The sequence below is a fragment of the Diceros bicornis genome, chromosome 28, assembly GCF_020826845.1.
Source record: "Diceros bicornis minor isolate mBicDic1 chromosome 28, mDicBic1.mat.cur, whole genome shotgun sequence".
Taxonomy (NCBI): Eukaryota; Metazoa; Chordata; class Mammalia; order Perissodactyla; family Rhinocerotidae; genus Diceros; species Diceros bicornis.
The window spans coordinates 43,602,012-43,619,475 of record NC_080767.1 but is presented as its reverse complement, the minus strand read 5'-3'; the positions used below and the strand labels follow the sequence as shown (position 1 = coordinate 43,619,475).

Below are 17,464 nucleotides of genomic sequence, written 5' to 3'. Positions count from 1 at the left end.
CGGGGGCCCTGTCTGGAGGGAACTCTGCTGATTTACCCCCGAAGATGGATAGTCGGCTTAGAAAGCAGCAGATAACACATGGGCGATGCTCAGGGGCAAGGTGCCCATGGCATGGGGATGTCATGGGAACACCACGGGGGGGAGGGATGGGGACCAGGGCTGGGCCTGGAGGACAGGCAATGGTGAAGGCAGGGGCTCCAGGCAGACAGCGTGTTGGGCCCCTCCCTAGCTTCTCCCACCAGTCAGTCCTGAGATGGGCTCCCAGAGCCGGACCACAGGCTAAGCCCTGGCCCCATCCCAAACTGACCAGATGGAATGACTGGATCCTGGCTGGAAATGAGGCAGGGGCCTCCGGGGACACAGGGCTACCTGGCCGGCCTGAGGAGACCTGAGAGCCAGAAGAGCAGCTGGAGGTGTCTAGCCAGAGGAAGAAGCTGGAGCAGAGGACCTTGGGAGTAGAGGAGAGCTGGTCACCAGATGGGGATCTGGGGACACAGGAAAAAGTGGCTTTGTCCTGCAGCCGGCAGGAAAGCCTCGGCTGTCCCAAGGGGCGAGGGGAGGAGCTAGCAGCAGTGGGGACAGAGAGGCCTCTGTGAGGGGAAGAAACCCACCATCCTCTTGGGACCCGCCTGGCGCAAGAGAAAGGGGCCCCGGAGTCAGCGGTGCCTGTGCCAGGGGACCCTCAGCAAAGAGTGCCCAGGGGAGCTAGAGGTGGAAGGTGGATTCCTGGAGGGGCTGTGCTCCCCATCCTTATCCCAAGAGGCCGCCTGGGGACAGGTTTTCAGCAGGGCGCCAGGCCCTGCCCCTCGGAGAGGTGGGCCGGGCGGCCAACCCGAGAGAGGGCTGAGCTGCGGCAAGAGGGCTGGTGTGGTGGGGCGGGGAGCAGAGGGGGATCCGCGAGGCCCGGAGCGAGGCAGAGGTGGGGGACGTCCCCCCACTGCGGCGGGAGTGAGCGGGGCCCTGGTTCCTCCGCCGGAAAATCAAACCTGGCTGGCTACCTCTCAGCCAATCGGGGAGGAGATGGGCCAGCCTCGGCCAATGGCCGCCGCGAATGCTAATAAGGGCTGACGCCAAGAGGAGGCCCATTCAAAACGTAGCAGCTATTGTAGCGACCGGTTGCGCGCGCCGGCCGGGACCCGCCGTCCGGCCGCGCGGGAACAGAGCCCGGGCGCACGCGGGGACCCAGCCCGGGGCGCGCCCAGGACAGAGCCCGGCCGGCAGGTGCCCATGGCCGGAGCCGCGATGGCCGAGACGGGGCGTGGGCCGCCCGCCGCACCCGCGCCGGGCACCGAGGGGCTGCCGCGCGCCTTCCTGCAGAGCCTGCGCACCCTCTTCGACATCCTGGACGACCGGCGGCGCGGCTACGTGCACCTGCGCGAGATCGAGTCCCGCTGGCAGGGCGCCGACGCGCGCGAGCTGCCCCGCGGCGTGCTCCAGGGCCTGCGGCAGGTGGCCCCGGCCAGCGGCTACCTCACCTTCGAGCGCTTCGTGGCCGGCCTGCGCACCTCGCTGCTGAGCGCCGACAGTGGCCCGCGGGGCCCGGCGCGCACCCCGGCCCGGGGAGGCTGCCCGGCGCGTCCCGGGGGCCAGCCGCCGCCGCAGCGCCTGGTGTTCGCGCCGGCCGAGGAGCCGCGGACGGTCCTGGAGAGGAAGCCCCTGCCCCTGGGCGCCGGCCCCGGCGGCTCGGCCCGGAGCCTAGAGACGCTGTGCGGCCCGGCCGAGGCGGCGCCCGGCCCCGCGGAGCCCGAGCGGCCCCAGGGCGCGGCGCTGGAGCGGAGCCCGAGCGCGGACGCTGGTGAGTGCGGGGCGGCCCCCAGCCCCGCCTCGTAGCTGTCCCCCGCCTGCGCCTGAGGCCGGAGCGCGAGAGGTGCTGCCCATGCATCTCCCACGGGGGTCGGGGGGAGGGGGACGGGGGCCAGCTCTGCGTGGGCTCGTGAGCCTGGAACGCGCTTCACAACCTGGAGGAAAGAGGCCTCGAGCCCGTCCCGGTGTACTCAGGGGCCAGGAGACAAGCCAGCCCCTTCCCCGACACAGCTCGAGGCCACGAGGGCGAAGGGGCCGGTGAGTGACTCCGGAAGCCCCACCAGGAACCCACCCTGTACCAAACCTGAGCTTGGCACTGGGGACCTCTGCCGGTGCAAGGAGGCTCTCCACCTCCAACACCTGCCCCACATCTGAGGACACCTGCGCCCTCAGTCTCATCTCTGGTTACTGCTTAGGTGCAGGCGGTTTCCCCTAGTGCAGACCAGGGAGGGTACCCCAGACTGGCTGGAGCCCTCGCTGCTTTCTTGGGTCCTGAGTCTGACAGCTCAGCCAAGAGGGTGTGGGCCCACTGCCCCCCCCCACTGGGGCCAAGGCAGGCAGGAGCTGCTGGGGGTGGTCCAGGAGGACCTGGCCCAGGTGCTAGGAAGAGCAAAGTGGTGGGTGGGGCTCCAGCCGGGTCTTCAAGGCCTGAAAGGCTGTGCTGCTGCTGATGCCTCAGAGGGACACAGACTACAGCCCCTGGGGACGGCCGTCAGGCTCCTCTTCTGGTTTCTGGTCCACTTGGCAGGGACAGGAGATGGCTGAATGGTCCCCTGTTTGTCCCCCCAGTGCCTGCCCTGGAAACAGGACCTGCATTATGGCTGGGGGCGGGGGCCAGGCCCCTCAGCTCATTCAGCCTGCACACGTGCCCTGCCAGGTGCAGGCCTTCCACCCGTGGCAGCTGCCAGCCCCTTTTGTGCTGCCCACCACTCTGCCAGCCTCACTGGACCCCCCCAATCCAGCCTCGGCCATGTTCCCCAGCCCCATGACTGCTGCTTGGAGCTGCAGTGGCCCCCAGCTTCCCTGGTGAACTGATGCAGCAGCCCACCCTAGGCTGGGGGTACCCCCATCCAGGCTCCCCTGGTCCTCACTGCCCAACCTCCCTGTCCTCATGGTGTGTGAGGGGAGCTTCTGGATGTGGCTGGCCCCAAGTGCTGGGCCAGTGCCATCCATGTGGCTGCACACAGTTGGAAATCAGCTGTGGGATTGGGGTTGGAGGCCTCAGGCCTGTGGTCCAGCCCTGCTCTGCCCCGGCTCCCTGTGTGGCACTGGGTCAGATACTGCACCCCTCTGAGGGCCGGGCACGTGGCCAGGGCCCACCATGGGGCAGCATTCGCACCGATTCCTCTTTAGGCCTCAGGCCAGAGCTCTCACTGTCACCTTTTTTTTTTTTTTTTGTGAGGAAGATCGGCCCTGAGCTAACATCTGCCAATCCTCCTCTTTTTGCTGAGGAAGACTGGCCCTGGGCTAACATCTGTGCCCATCTTCCTCCACTTTATATGGGATGCTGCCACAGCATGGCTTGACGAGCGGTGTGTTGGTGCGCCCAGAATCCGAATCTGGGGCCGCCGCAGTGGAGCAGGCGCACTTAACCACTACGCCACTGGGCCAGCCCCTTACTGTCACATTTTACAGGCAGAGGCCCAGACAAGGGGCGTGGCATGCTCTTGGGGTGCCAAATCTAGAGTTCCAAGACCCCCCTGTTCCCCAGGAAGAGAAAGCCATGCATGCAGAGAGCCCCCCCAGATCCAGGCCCTCCTTCCTTGTCCCCTGTTGGGGCTCAGTGTGCACCCCAGGCCGGCCGGGCCCGGTAGGTACAAGCTGCTAGCTCCGTCATCCAGCTGGACATCCAGGTGCTGTCAACGGGGACCCAGGAGCTGCCTTGCAGACTTGATATTGCAGACCAGGCCCAGGTCTTTTGGGTGCCCTCAGCTTCCCTCTGCCTGTACCTTCTCTGCGGCTGCACAGCAGGTTGGAACATGAACTCTGGGCCTACTTGGAGCCTGCCTGCCAGGTCTGGCTGGCGGCCCACATAGCCACCTGGTGCCAACCCTCTGGGCGTGTCCCTGCCGGGCACACCTGCACCTCCTTACATGACCGCCCACTCCCGTTGCCGGGCGCCAGGGGCATGGCCTGCGAGGATGAGCCTGGCGTGGGGAACAGGGCTAGGGAGCCAGGGACAGAGCCCTCCTCCACACCTGCACCCTACTCCTCCCCTCCTGGGCAACTCTGCACATACTCGCCTATCCCCCAAGGAAGCCACTGGCCCTCCGGGAGGTCCTCACAGGGAAGTGCAAATGCTGCAGGTGGACACATGCGCTGTGGGAACTCCCAAGTTACCTGATGAGTGCACTGTGTGTGTGCATGGGACTAACTTTATACAGTGAGCACCTTCATGGGGAAACTTAGGTCTCACCACCCATGCCCCACATTTCACTTCCATGAACCCCGGTCACCCTTAAGGGGCCTGTGCAGGCAGGGAGAGGAGTGGAGAGGACCAGTGGCCCCACTCGCTCGCTCTGTACCTGGCAGCCTTTGAGCCCCGAGGTGTGCTCAAAGTATTCTGGGCACTGGGGGCGCCGAGACGGGCCGGATGAAGCCCCTGCTCCCAGGGAGCTCACACTGGGGTGTGTGTGTGGTGTGTGTGCAAACATGCAGCCTCAGCGGCCACACAGCCCTCCCCAAGGCAGGTGCGAGGGGAGCTGGTGCGGGTGGAGTGGGCCGCGCTAGGCCAGTGCCCACGCCCCCCAGGCTGGATTGAGCTGTGGGGGCGGCAGAGGCCCTGAGTTGCTGATGACCACGCAGGCTTGTGTCACCAGGGTTGGTGGGGGCGTCTGGGACAGACCTGGATGCCAGGCCTTGTGCGGGATTGACTAGGCAGGCCTGGAGGTGAGCCTGGCCCTTGCCTCTTCTGCTGAAGGTGCAGTGGCCGGCAGGGCTCGGGAGCTAGGCGTGGGGGGTGCCCAGCGGGGCCCCCATGCCCGAGGGGAGCGTCGGAGGCACACCATCACCAGTGGTGTGGACTGTGACCTGGTAAGTGGGGCCCGGGGGCTCTGGGGACTCTCCATCTTGCCTGGGAGTGGACTCAGCCCCCACACTTTGTCTCCTGGACCACCCCTCTGCCTGGGAGGGGGCAGCGGGGCTTTGGTTCTGGGGGGCCTGTGGCGGGAACGTTAGTCACATGCTTCTGCATCCAGGCTTGAATCCATGTGAGGGATGGCCCAGGGTCAGGTCAAGAAGTCCTCTAGGGAGAAGGTGGCCTGGGTGTGCCAGGGCAGAGGGCTGGGCCCTTCCCCAGCACTGCCCTGCCCCAGCCGCGTGCTCGCCGCTCGTCGTGAAGAGAGGGGCGCTGAGCTGGGGACAGCCATCTGTTCCCCTGCAGAAGCCTGTGGAGGGGCTGAGGGAGGCCAGGACTCTCCTGGGAGGGGGAATGGGGCTGTGCTCCCAACGCAGAGGCATGCGAGGGCTCACACATGCACCGGTGTGTGCGCACTTGCTGGCGGATCTGTGCCTGGACGGGCTGGTCTGGGTGTGCAGGCGTCTTGAGTGCACGACTGTGCCTCCTCGCGCACATACGTGGGCACGCAGACATGTGCTACATGTGGGCTTGTTGGCACGTGTGTGTCCCTGCGTGTGGCAGCTGAAGCAGGTGAAGGAGCTGGAGCAGGAGAAGGAGGTGCTGCTGCAGGGTCTAGAAATGATGGCGCACGGCCGGGACTGGTACCAGCAGCAGCTTCGGCGCGTGCAGGAGCGCCAGCGCCGCCTGGGCCAAAGCAGGGCCAGCACTGTGAGTGACACTGCCTGGGGCCAGGCTGTCCCCAGGCAGAGGGACCCTTCCCCCGGCACACACAGTGACCGCCCAGCTAACCCCAGGCACCCTGGGTGTAGGCCTGCCCCATTCCAGGGCACAGTGCCTGTCCTTCCACCTGGGGTGCTGGGACACCCCCCATTGTGATGTCCCCCTGGGACCTGAGGGGCCCTGGGGCAGATGTCCCCCACTGGAAACACCCCTGGGCTCCCCCTCAGCTCTGAGCAGTAACTTCAGGGGTCACTTGTGGGGAGTGCCACCTGGGGGACCCATCAAGGCACAGTGGTTGACCTGAACTGGCCCTGCTCTCTGACGCCCCCCTGCCTTCCTCCCAGGACTTTGGGGCTGAGGGGAGCCCCCGCCCACTGGGACAGCTGCTGCCCAAGGTACAGGAGGTGGCCCGGTGCCTGGGGGAGCTGCTGGCTGCGGCCTGTGCTGGCAGGGTGAGTGCCTCCTGGACCACCCGGCATCCATGCAGGGCCCAGACCCAGCTCGGGGCCACCCCTCACCCTTGTCCTAGAGGCTGTGCTGGGGAATGCCAGACCTGCCTGACCGTGCCCTCCCGTAGGCTCTGCCCTCATCCTCAGGGCCCCCATGCCCGGTCCTGGCCCCCGCCTCGCCTCCGGCGCCAGGCTGGCAGCAGCAGACCATCCTCATGCTGAAAGAGCAGAACCGGCTCCTCACCCAGGTGAGGTGCAGGGAGGGCTGTGGGGTGAGGGCTGGAGGCCCCGCAGGCCCTGACTGTCCTCCTGCCTGGCCAGGAGGTGACCGACAAGAGTGAACGCATCACGCAGCTGGAGCAGGAGAAATCCGCCCTCATCAAGCAGCTGTTTGAGGCCCGTGCCCTCAGCCAGCAGGATGCTGGGCCTCTGGACTCCACCTTCATCTAGCAGGACATGGGCGTGGATGTGGGCCCCCTCAGCCTGGCCTGGCGCTCAGCCTGGGGCGGGCACCCCCTTAACCCCACCTCTCAGGCTGAAGACCACCCGGCTGGCCTGGACACGGCACCCCCCCTCCCTTCCAGTCTGGGCTGCTCCAGACGCCACCAACCCCAGGTGGAGCCAGCAGGTGGGCTGCCCCCCAGGATGTCCTGTGGCCCCAGACACTGACTTGGTTCTGGCCTCCTGGGCTGATATGGAGTGGGGCTCCGTCCTGCTGGCACAGCCTGAAGCTGCTATTGCCACTGTTGGTGCATAGTGGGGGACCCCTCCTTGTGTTTATCAGATCTCAGGCAGCCCTGGACAAGCTGGGCTTGTGGCAGCCCGGCCTCATGTTTACAGCCGCCTGTCTCCCCTCCCACCTGGGGTCTCCAGTAAAAGGTACTGGTCACACTACGCTGCACTCCCGACAGTGGCCAGCAGAGGATGCTGCACATGCTGCCACAGGCCCTGCCCCGGACCCCCCACCACCTGTCTCAGATGGAGGCCGGAAGGAGGGGACCCTGGGACACCTGGGGGCCCAAAGGCATCTTCCCCCAACCCAGGGCACCAAGACTAGGGGGCTGTCCGTCAGCCAGGGTAGATGGAGGGGGTGGGAAGTGGCCTCTAAGGGGAGGGGGGTGTCTGCCTGTGTGGAGTTCCGGGGGAGCCCCCCCGGGACGGTGGTCTGGGTTCATGCCTGGGCCAAGGCTGAAGGTTCCTGGAGTGGGGCTGGAAGGATGGCCTGCTTGTCCCCTGCCTACAGACCCCACACCCTAAACCAACTTGGGTTAGCCGTCATCCCTCCTGGCCAAGACTCCACCCAGACTGAGACCCACAGTGCAACCTGTGGACCAGGCTCAGGGCCGTAGGCCTGCCAGACCACCTGACCAGGGCAGGCTGTGGTCACAGGGTGGCTCCTGTGTCCCCCTCCCCTAGGGAGGTCCTTGTGTCCAGGAAGGGGTGTCAGCCTAGGCCTCCCAGACATACCCTAAGGTGCCTTGTAGGCCAAGCACCCCCACCAGGGCTCACCCCCCACCCCCAGCTTGGCCCCAGGTCTGGGCTGGGAGAGAACACTTCTGCTCAGCTACAGAAAAGGGGAACCACAGAACTCAGGAAGAGGCTGGGGGGGACCCCGGCTCAGCCGGGCCTGCTAACAGCACCTCCACCTTAGGAGGGGCCCGGTGCTCCGTGCTGCCATCCCACAGGGACCCCCAAGCCAAGGGCATAGTGACATCACTGGTGGGTTGGTGGTGGGGGGCCCCAGATGTGGAGTGTGGGTGTGTATGGAGCACAGGGACCCCACACACCTGAAGAGGTTGGGCACAGCCTCCTGCAGCCCTGGAAGGCACCCTGGCCACAGGGAGGGGTCCTGGGTGCAGGACAGCTGTTTCTTTCTGGCCCCAGCTCTGTGGTAACCTGCCAGCAGCAACCTGGACCAGCTGTCCCCCCACAGCGCTCAGGGCCTGGGGTGGGGGGTGGCCAGCATCCCCAGTCAGGCCCAAATCAGCCCAGTGTGCAGGCTGCCCTCAGAGGATGGGGGTGAGTTCTCCTGGGGGCCTAAGCAAGCCCCCTGGCCTAGACCTCCTGGACAGGCTCCCTGGAAGAGGAAACAGAAAAAGGAGCAGGCCCTGAAGGGCAAGACACAGCCTTCAGCATCCCAGTGGACTTGCGGTACAGTGGTTAGACCAGTGCCAGCCAGGACAGACCCTCCCAATCATCAGGGTGGGTCCTCTTTTGGGGATTTCCCCAAAGCTGCCTCTTTCGTGGTTCTTGGATCTGCCCCTCCCCTTCCATCCCATGACCAGTCCCCCACACCAGCCCAGGCCCTGAGCCCACCCTCACTAGGAGTCCCTCCGCTCACAGATTCTCTAAACAGAGCCCCTGACATTTCCAGAACTGAAAACTGCACCCTCCCCTGCTCCAAATCCTTCCATGACCCCGTCACTCAGGGCAAACCCAGGCCCCAAACAGTGTGGCCCCCATAGCTCCCACCCAAGTCCCTTATGTAGCTGGGGCTGCAGCCGAGCAGAGCCCCTGCCACCTCTGGGCTCTGCACATGCTGTTCCTGCCCTTCCTGCCTCACCTGGCTTCATCCTAGTCAGCCCTCCAGGCATACAGACAGTGAAGGAATCTGCAGAGACCAAAACAGGGAAGGTGGCAGTCTCCGGGAGAAGCAGGCATGGTGGCCCGCATTCCCCCAAGGGTGTCTGCCACTCCTGGGGGCTCCCACATCCCCTCTGACGTCTGCACGGAACCTGGGAGACAGGAGACAGAACATAGTGTCTGCCCCAGGGGGGCTTTCGTCAGGAGAGCTCCCGCATGCCACTGGCCCTTCAGCTGCAGGGTACATGTGAAATGAGCTGGCCACAGAAGGTGACTCAGGAGAGGGGCCTCTCGGCCCTGGTGTTCCGTGCAGGGTGAAAAAATATGTCATCTTCATTTGCAGCCTGAAATCAGGCTACCTATGTGGCCCTGGAGACCTCAGGGGAGAATTTTAAGTGGCCCAGGTTGGCAGGGCCTGTGTGAGTGGCAGAAGCAAATGCATGTCCTCAAGCAGGCTCTCAGCCTCGCACAAGTGACGCCTGGGGCAGAGTAAGTCTCTGGGGCTGTCCCACGTACTGCGGGATGTTTAGCAGCATCCCTGCCCTCTATCGGCTAGATACCAGCAGCACATACACACTCAGTTGTGATAACCAAAATGTCTCGAGAGTGCCAAATGTCCCAGGTGGGGGGCGGGGGGGTGCCCAGGTGGAGAATCTACAGGAATGCAGCTTTACCAGGCCTCAAGGATTCAGCATTGATCAAGTTCCAAGGAAAATTAATATCTCCACATTAAGAAATTTTCATACCACCAAGAAAGAATCCACCACGAGAGCCAGCAGAAACAACAGATGGATTCTGTAGACATTCCAGATAGTGGAATTATCAGATAGAGAATATAAAATAACTACATTTTATATGTCTAAAGGAATAAAAGACCCTTGAAAATATGAAAGGAATAGTCTTTATAGTTTCTTATTCTATAAGAAAGTATAATATTTTATTCTATAAAAGTCACCAATAAAGTAAGAAAAAGAATCAAGTAGAACTTCTAGAAATACAAAAAATGTAATAATTGAAATTAAAAACTCAAATGGACTAAACGTCAAATGAAAATTTTCAGCACAGCTGAAAAGAGATTTAGTGAATTGAAAGACAGGGCTTAGGAAATTATCCAAAACACAGCCTGGAGAGAGAGAGAGATGGGGACCATGAATGAGCTGTGAAGAATCTTGAAGGATAGAGGGAGCAGGTCAATCAGCATTTGGTTGGATTTCCTGAAAAAGGATAGGAAGAGAGCAATATATGAAGATAAACTGGGCTGAATTTTTCCATAATTGTCTAAACACATCAATTCTCAGATCCAGGAATCCCAACAAATCCCAGCCTGGATGAATAAAGAGAAATGCACATTTTCTCTTATGAGATCATAAAGGAATTCAGAGATGGAAAACCAATTACCTACAGAGGAACCACCACAACATCAGAGCCCAGAGACAGTGAATGATGACTCTGATGACCAAGACAACGTAATTATTAACCTAGAGGTTCACACCCAGAGAAACTATCTTGTAAGAATGAGGGCAAAAAAAAAAAAAAAAAAAAAAACATTTTCAAACAAACAAAAATTGAGAGTTTACCACCAACAGGACTTCACTAAAAGAAATTCCAGAGGAAGGACTTCAGAAAGAAGGTAAAATTCAAGAAGGAATCCTAAACAAGGATGAATTAGTTATCTATTGCTGCAGAACAAATTGGCTTAAAACTTAGTGGCTTAAAGCAACAATTATTTTCTTGCCATTTCTATGGGTTAGGAATTCAGGAGCAGATGCGCCATGTGGTTCTGGCTTGGAATCTCATATCTGCTGGGGTGGCAGTCTCCTCTGAAGGCTGACTGGGGCTGGCGGACCCACTTCCAAGAGCATCTGGCTTCTTGTCTCCACAGGGCTGCTTGAGTGTCCTCACGCATGGCAGCTGGTTCCCTAGAGTAAATGATCCAGGAGGACAGCCATGAGGAAGCACGTGCCTTTTAGGACCTAGTCTCAGCAGTCACTGAAAGAGTCACGCCATCCCTTCTGTCTTGTTCCATTCATTAGAAGCCAGTCCCAAGTCCACTCCTTTCTCAAGGGGTGTGGAGGGGAATTAGGCTCCACCTTTTCAAGGAAGGAGAATCAAATAATCTGGGGACATATTTTAAAACCAACCAAAATATATCATTAAATATGTAGGGAAATCCAAGCAAACAATGACTGTACATGATAATAATAATGTTAATTTGTGTGTGGGGCACAGGATAGAACTGAAATAACATCAATAATCGCATATAAGTAGGGAGGGTTATTGGAGACAGGCATTTTAAAGTACTTTAATTGTTCATAAGGAGGGAAAAGATATTAACTTTAGATTTTATTAAGTATGTATGTTAAAATAACTAGGAGAACCACGTAAAATAAAGCTATCCAGTGTATACCTTCCAAAGAAAAGGGGCAGAGAGGGATGGGATAAGAAAAGGAAAAAGAAGTTTGACCTTAAGAAGAAAAGAGAAAAAAACTCAGAAAACACATAATAAGGTGGTAGAAATACATTACTAATCACAATATATGTAAATGGATTAAATTCTCTAGTTAAAGACAAAGTTGTCAGATTGGACTTTTAGAAATTCAGATATAAGCTGTTTTAAGAGACAAATCAAAAATATAATGACGCCAAAAAAGAAAAGCTCGAGTAGTTATACTAATATAAAGCAAAATAGATTTTAAGGCAAGAGACACTACTAGTGATAAAAAGAATAACTACCTGAGAATAAAAAGCTTAATTTACCAAGAAGATACAACAACCCTAAACTTGTAATCACCCAATAACATAGCCTCAAAATATATAGATCACAGAAGATATGCAGACATTTCACCGAGAGGATATACAGATGACATATAAGCACATAAAAAGATGTTCAATATCATTAGCCATTAGAGATGCAAGTTAAAACCACAATGAGATATCACTACACCCCAATCAGAATGGCTGAAAGGAAAAATAGCGATAACACCATATGCTGGAGAGGATGTGGAGAAACTGGATCACTCATTCGTTATTGATGGGAATGTCAAATGATACAGCCACTCTGGAAAAGAGTTTGGTAATTCCTTTTAAAACTAAAATCGACTTACCATATATGATGGTTAGTTTTATATGTCAACTTGACTAAGGTGTGGTGCCCAGTCGTTTGGTTAAATAACATTCTAGTTGTTGCTGTGAAGGTATTTTGTGGATGTGACTAACATTTACATAAGTAGACTTTGAGTAAATTAGATTAACCTCCATAATGTGGGTGGGCCTCATCCAATCAGTTGAAGGCCTCAAGAGAAAAGATCTAAGGTTCCCCCAAAGAAGAAGGAATTCTGCTTCCACACTGCCTTTGGACTCAAGACTGCAACATTGACTCTTCCCTGGGTCTCCAACCTGCTGACCTGCTCTGTAAACTTCAGACTTGCCCGCCCCCACAATTGCAAGAGGCAATTCCTTACAATAAATGTCTCTCTCTCCCTCTCTCTCTATATATACATATATTCCTGTTGGTTCTCTTTCTCTGGAGCACCCTGACTAAATACATTATACAACTCAGCAATTGCATTCTTGGGCATTTATCCCAGAGAAATGCAGACACTTTCATGCAGGAACATGTACACGAACGTTCATAGCAGCTGTGAGGCAATAGCCTCAAACTAGAGACTACCCAAATGTCCTTCCCTGGGTGATTGGTTGAACAAACTGTGGTGCATCCACACCATGGAATGCAATTCATCAATGAGGAAGGAACTGTAGATACATGTAACAACATGGATGGGCCTCAAGGATATTATGCTGAGTGGTGAAAGCCCATCTCAAAAGGATACATTATGCACTATCCATTTATGCAACAATTGTGAAATAACATAACTATAGAGCGGATGTGCATGTGGCTGGAAAGGGGTAGTGCAACAGAGCTGACGTGCACGTGGCTGGAAAGGGGTAGTGCGACGGAGTCTCGTGGTGCCAATTCAGTTGAGTTTCTTGGTTGTGGTGGTGGTTATGCAAGGCTACACATGTGGTAAACTTGCAGAGGCTATACACACACACACAAGCAAGTGCAGGTAAAAATATGAATATGAATAAGATCTTTAGATTGTACCAACGTCTTTAGATTGTACCAAGGTGAGATAAAACACAAATTTTTTTTAAAGATTTTATTTATTTATTTTTCCCCCCAAAGCCCCAGTAGATAGTTGTATGTCATAGCTGCACATCCTTCTATTTGCTGCATGTGGGACGCGGCCCCAGCATGGCTGGAGAAGTGGGGCGCGCACCGCGGTGCGTCAGTGCGCGCCCGGGATCCAAACCCGGGCCTCCAGCAGCGGAGTGCGCACACTCAACTGCTAAGCCACGGGGCCGGCCCCACAAATATTTTTTAAAACAAATTATATATATGTATATCAAGACTTGTAAGAACTGTAAAGAAAAATTGACAAACTCACCATCACAGTGGTAAATGTTAACATATATCTCTTAATAATTGATAGACTATAGTAGATCTGGGCATTGTTAATAATGTTGATCTAATAGACAGATATAGACCAATCACTCACTAATTGGAGGATACACATTCTTCTCAAGCACAAGGAACATTTATAATGATTTTTGACGACATGCTAGGCCAAAAAGCCAATCTAGCAAAGGTCACAGTATTGCAGAGACTGCTCTCACACAGACCACACGATCTAATCACATGCAGGTGGGTTAGAAAACCAACATCCAAAAGAGAAATAGAAAAAGCCCAGACTTTGGATATTAAAACACACACATCTAAACAACTCATGGGTCAAATGAGAAATCACAATGAAGATGAAAAACAAATTACCTAAAAGAAAACAAGCAGAGCATGCATCGAAAGCCGAGAGCAGAGGGAAATTCATGCAGACACTTACCCACTCACGTCAGGAAAGAAGAAAGGAATGAACTCCAGAAGTGGGAGAAAGAAAGAGCAGAATGAATACAAAGAGTGCAGAAGGAGTTATAATAAATTACATTAAAACATATTCATGGAGCATACTACGTTCCTGCCACTTTCCTTGACGCTGAGGAACAGCCAAACGAGAGACACAAGAATTCCTGCCCACATACAGTTATGTTTGAGAAAGAATAAGAAAGATTAGAGCAGAAATTAGTGAAATAGACAACATATGTTACATAAAACATCAATAAAAGCAAAAACTTGGTTGAGAAAACTAAAGAAGTACACAAGTAGCTAGATTAGAGAAGAACGAAAGAGATAACGCAGAAATAAATGATGTCAGGAATGAAAAAGAGGGAGATAATGACATATGCTTCACAAGTGATGCAGATACTAACAGGATTGTGTGTGTGTGTGTGTGTGTGTGTGTGTGTGTAAGATTAGCCCTGAGCTAACATCCGTTGCCTATCTTCCTCTTTTTGCTGAGGAAGATTGGTCCTGAGCTAACATCTGTGCCCATCTTCCTCTATTTTGTATATGGGATGCCGCCACAGCATGGCTTGATGAGTGGCACGCAGGTCCGCACCTGGGATCCGAAACTACAAACCCTGGGCTGCAAAAGCGGAGCACGCACTTAAACACTATGCCACTGGGCTGGCCCCTAACAGGATATTTTAAACAAGATCATGCCAGTCCATACGAAAGGGATAAATTCCTAGAAAAATACAAAACTGACTCAAGAAGAAACAGAAAACCTACCTAACCGTACCACTACCAAAGAAATGGAAATACAGTCATGGGCCACATAACGACGTTTGGGTCAACAATGGGCCACATATAGGATGGTGGTCCCATAAGGTTAGTCCCACAGAGCCTAGGTGTGCAGTAGGCTGTATCATCTAGGTTGTGTAAGTACACTCTGTGATGTTCCCACAATAACGAAATCCCCTAACGTCCCATTTCTCGGAATGTGTCTCGTGGTTGAGCAACACGTGCCTAGAGTGGTCAAAACATCCCAGCAAGAAGGATGCCAGGCCCAGCGCTTTCACAGGCAAGTTCTCTCTGTGATTCAAGGAACAGATAATCCAAATACCATGCAAGTTCTACCAGAGGAAGATTTTACGAGGCTAGCATAACCTTGAATTCAAAACCAAAGAAGGACTTTACAAGAAAGGAAAAATACCCTCTAATCCCATTCAAGCAACATAGAAAGTGAAATAACACACTGTGTCCAACTTGGGTTAACCCCAAGGAATGAAAGATTCGTTTAATATTTTAAAATTTGTTGTAACTCATGACATTAACAGATTAAAAGAGAAAAATCACAACTGCCAAGAGATGCAGAAAAAGCATTCAATAATACTCAGTGTTCATTCATGTTTGTTGGTTTTTAAGGAATTTTTGGAAACTCAGAATCTACAAAAAAGCCTTCAGCAAACATCATGCCTAATGGTGAAATGTTGAAAGCATTCTCTTTTATGATCAGGAATAAAATAATAACTCCTGTTACGGTCCATTCTATTCAAAATTTTACTGACAGTATTAGAATTATTAAGAGTTTAACAAGGTTGTAATTACAAAACGAATACAAAAAAGTCCATTGAATTTCTATAAACCATCAAAAAATCCTTAGAAATGTAATTTAAAACAGTAAAATATTATGTACCAAGTATACTAAATCTAAGAAAAAATGTAAAAGACCTTTAAGGAGAAAATTATTTTAAAAATTTTTTGAAAGACCTACGAAAGCCTAAGTAAATAGAAAAATAAACCATGGTTTTGGATAAAATACTCAATATTTTTTAAATGTTCATTTTCCCCAATTGATGTCTAGATTCAATTAAAATCCTGACGGGTTTTCAAGGATTTGGTAAGCTGGGTCTGTGGAGGAGGTGAGGGCTCCAGGAAGAGAAGTTGGGAGTGGGGACCATCTTCCCAGAGGTGAAGACTCACGCAGCTCTCCCGGGACGGAGGTTGTGGTGGGTGGATGGAGAGCCCGGTCCGGCGACATGAGAGGGCCGGGCACTCCCTACACGGCAGGGCAGAAGGCTGGCCCACGTGATCCACAACACTGGGACCAACCAGTTCTCCACGGGGGAAAACAGGACGGGAATCCCCTCCTCCCGACCTACACAAAACCCACTTCCAGGGGGATCAAAGGCTTGCAATCAGCAAAACAATAAAACCTTTAGTGAACGACAAGGAGAACATCTTAGGACCTCAAGGTAGATCACTCACACAAGACCCCAAAGAACAAAGGATAGAGCAGAAAGCCTGCTACATTCAGACTCATCGAGAGCTTCCGTAATTTCACGGGCAGAGGATTAATGTGCAGAGAGCACGAAAAGAACGCCTGCATGCCAGTAAGAAAAAGATGAACAACCCCTAGAAAATGGACTGAAGATTTGAACAGATGCTTCCCAGAACGTAGGAAAGGTGATCCATCCCATAAGTAATGAAGAACCACCATGAGAATCTCAAGAGATTTCACCCGCCCCAGCTTCTCAAAAATCTAAAAATTGCACAACACCAAATGTTGGTGAGGATGTGGAGCAACTAGAACTGTCACGCACGCTCTCGAGAGCTCCAGACAGCACCATCATTTTGAAAACAATTCGGCGTTTGCTAGTGAGGCTGAACCCACATACGCTGCAACCACAATTGGCTCCTAGGATGGTCCCCAGGGAAACGCTGTGAGTGTGCAAACGAGAGCAGCAGCAATCTTACTCCAGACAGCCCGGAGCTGGAGAGCCCCACACGCTCATGGGTGGTAGGTAAGTTTGCACACTCACACCAGAAAGCAATACAGCAACCAGACCGAATGGACCACAACTTCCAATGTCAACATGGATGAATCGCAAAAAAATAATGTGAATGAAAGAAGCAGGTTACAGAACAGTATGTCCAGTAAATAAAATATGATTTGAAACCAGGAAAAACAACACAATATATGATTGTAGAGATGCATTGACAGGTGGAAAACTACAAAGAAAAGCAAGAGAGAAAGACAAAACCCAAGAGAATGGACACCTTGGTCAGGACCTCCAAGGGGTGTCTGAGTGCACGCCTGATTGTGAGTACACAGCCCCACCACTTCCGTGTGTCTGCTGCATCTCGCCAGGCAGCATAGGCTCCCCCCTGCTCCCCCCCAGGGAGCCTTTGACGAGTCTGTTCTCCCCAGACAGGTGGTGGGTGGGCCTCCCCCGTGCCCTCCACATGGAGTTCACCAGCACCCCTTGTTCACTGTGCATGCACGAAGCCTGGTGTGCCTCTGGCCCATGGGAGGTGCTCAGCAAGCACTGGTTGAATGACTGAGTGAGCACATGAAGAAAAGTGAGTGAAGAGCCTTCACCCATTAAGGTGTTTCAGCCACAAGACACTGGTTTCCCACGGGGAGACTGAGGCAGGGGCGGCCAAGACCTCAGCAGGCCTCAGCAAATGCCCCTCTCTCCTCATAGGGAGGTCTGGACCTTATAGGGGAAGGGGGGCTCTGAGGACCCCTCTCCGGAGGGCATTTCCCCACACCACCTCTTTCCCAGGCAGAGGTATTCCTCCCCCGGGGCCCTGGCCAGGCCTTGTGCTGCACATCTGGAACCCCGGCCCGCCCCACTCCACCAGTTTCCCAGAAGCCCAGGCTGCCCCACCCAAAGCCCCCTCCCGCCCGCCTGGTGGGCTCCTGCCAGGGCCAGCCTCACTCCACACCCCCAGCCCGCCTTCCAGGGCCTTCGCCAAGAAGGGGCCTTTCCGCTGGCTCTGGTTGTCTTGGAGAGAACTCCCTCCCAGCCTCCTCCCGGCTGCTCCCTGCTCCCTGCCCACCTCCTCTTCTCTCCTCTTGGGCTAATCTGGGCCCTCGGCCACGAGCCCATCTCCCCCAAGACAGCGTCCAGGCCTCCACTCCCTACCCCA

General features: G+C 54.6%; 1 protein-coding gene across 1 annotated transcript; it reads left to right on the top strand.

Annotated features, from left to right (window-relative positions):
- The first annotated feature begins 1,134 nt into the window (after positions 1-1,134).
- Positions 1,135-9,263, top strand: SAPCD2 (suppressor APC domain containing 2). The gene is made up of 6 exons (XM_058524569.1): positions 1,135-1,795; positions 4,724-4,836; positions 5,444-5,590; positions 5,947-6,054; positions 6,180-6,299; positions 6,373-9,263. The coding sequence occupies exons 1-6, from the start codon at positions 1,228-1,230 to the stop codon at positions 6,499-6,501; spliced, it is 1,185 nt and encodes a 394-aa protein (XP_058380552.1). The 5' UTR covers positions 1,135-1,227; the 3' UTR covers positions 6,502-9,263.
- The last annotated feature ends 8,201 nt before the right edge of the window (positions 9,264-17,464 follow it).

Excerpts from the sequence above, each read along its gene's own strand:
- SAPCD2 (XM_058524569.1), top strand. The coding sequence starts at position 1,228 with ATGGCCGGAGCCGCGATGGCCGAGACGGGGCGTGGGCCGCCCGCCGCA. Across the intron at positions 4,837-5,443 it reads GTGGTGTGGACTGTGACCTG|CTGAAGCAGGTGAAGGAGCT; the intron begins GTAAGTGGGGCC and ends TGCGTGTGGCAG. Across the intron at positions 6,055-6,179 it reads CTGCGGCCTGTGCTGGCAGG|GCTCTGCCCTCATCCTCAGG; the intron begins GTGAGTGCCTCC and ends GCCCTCCCGTAG.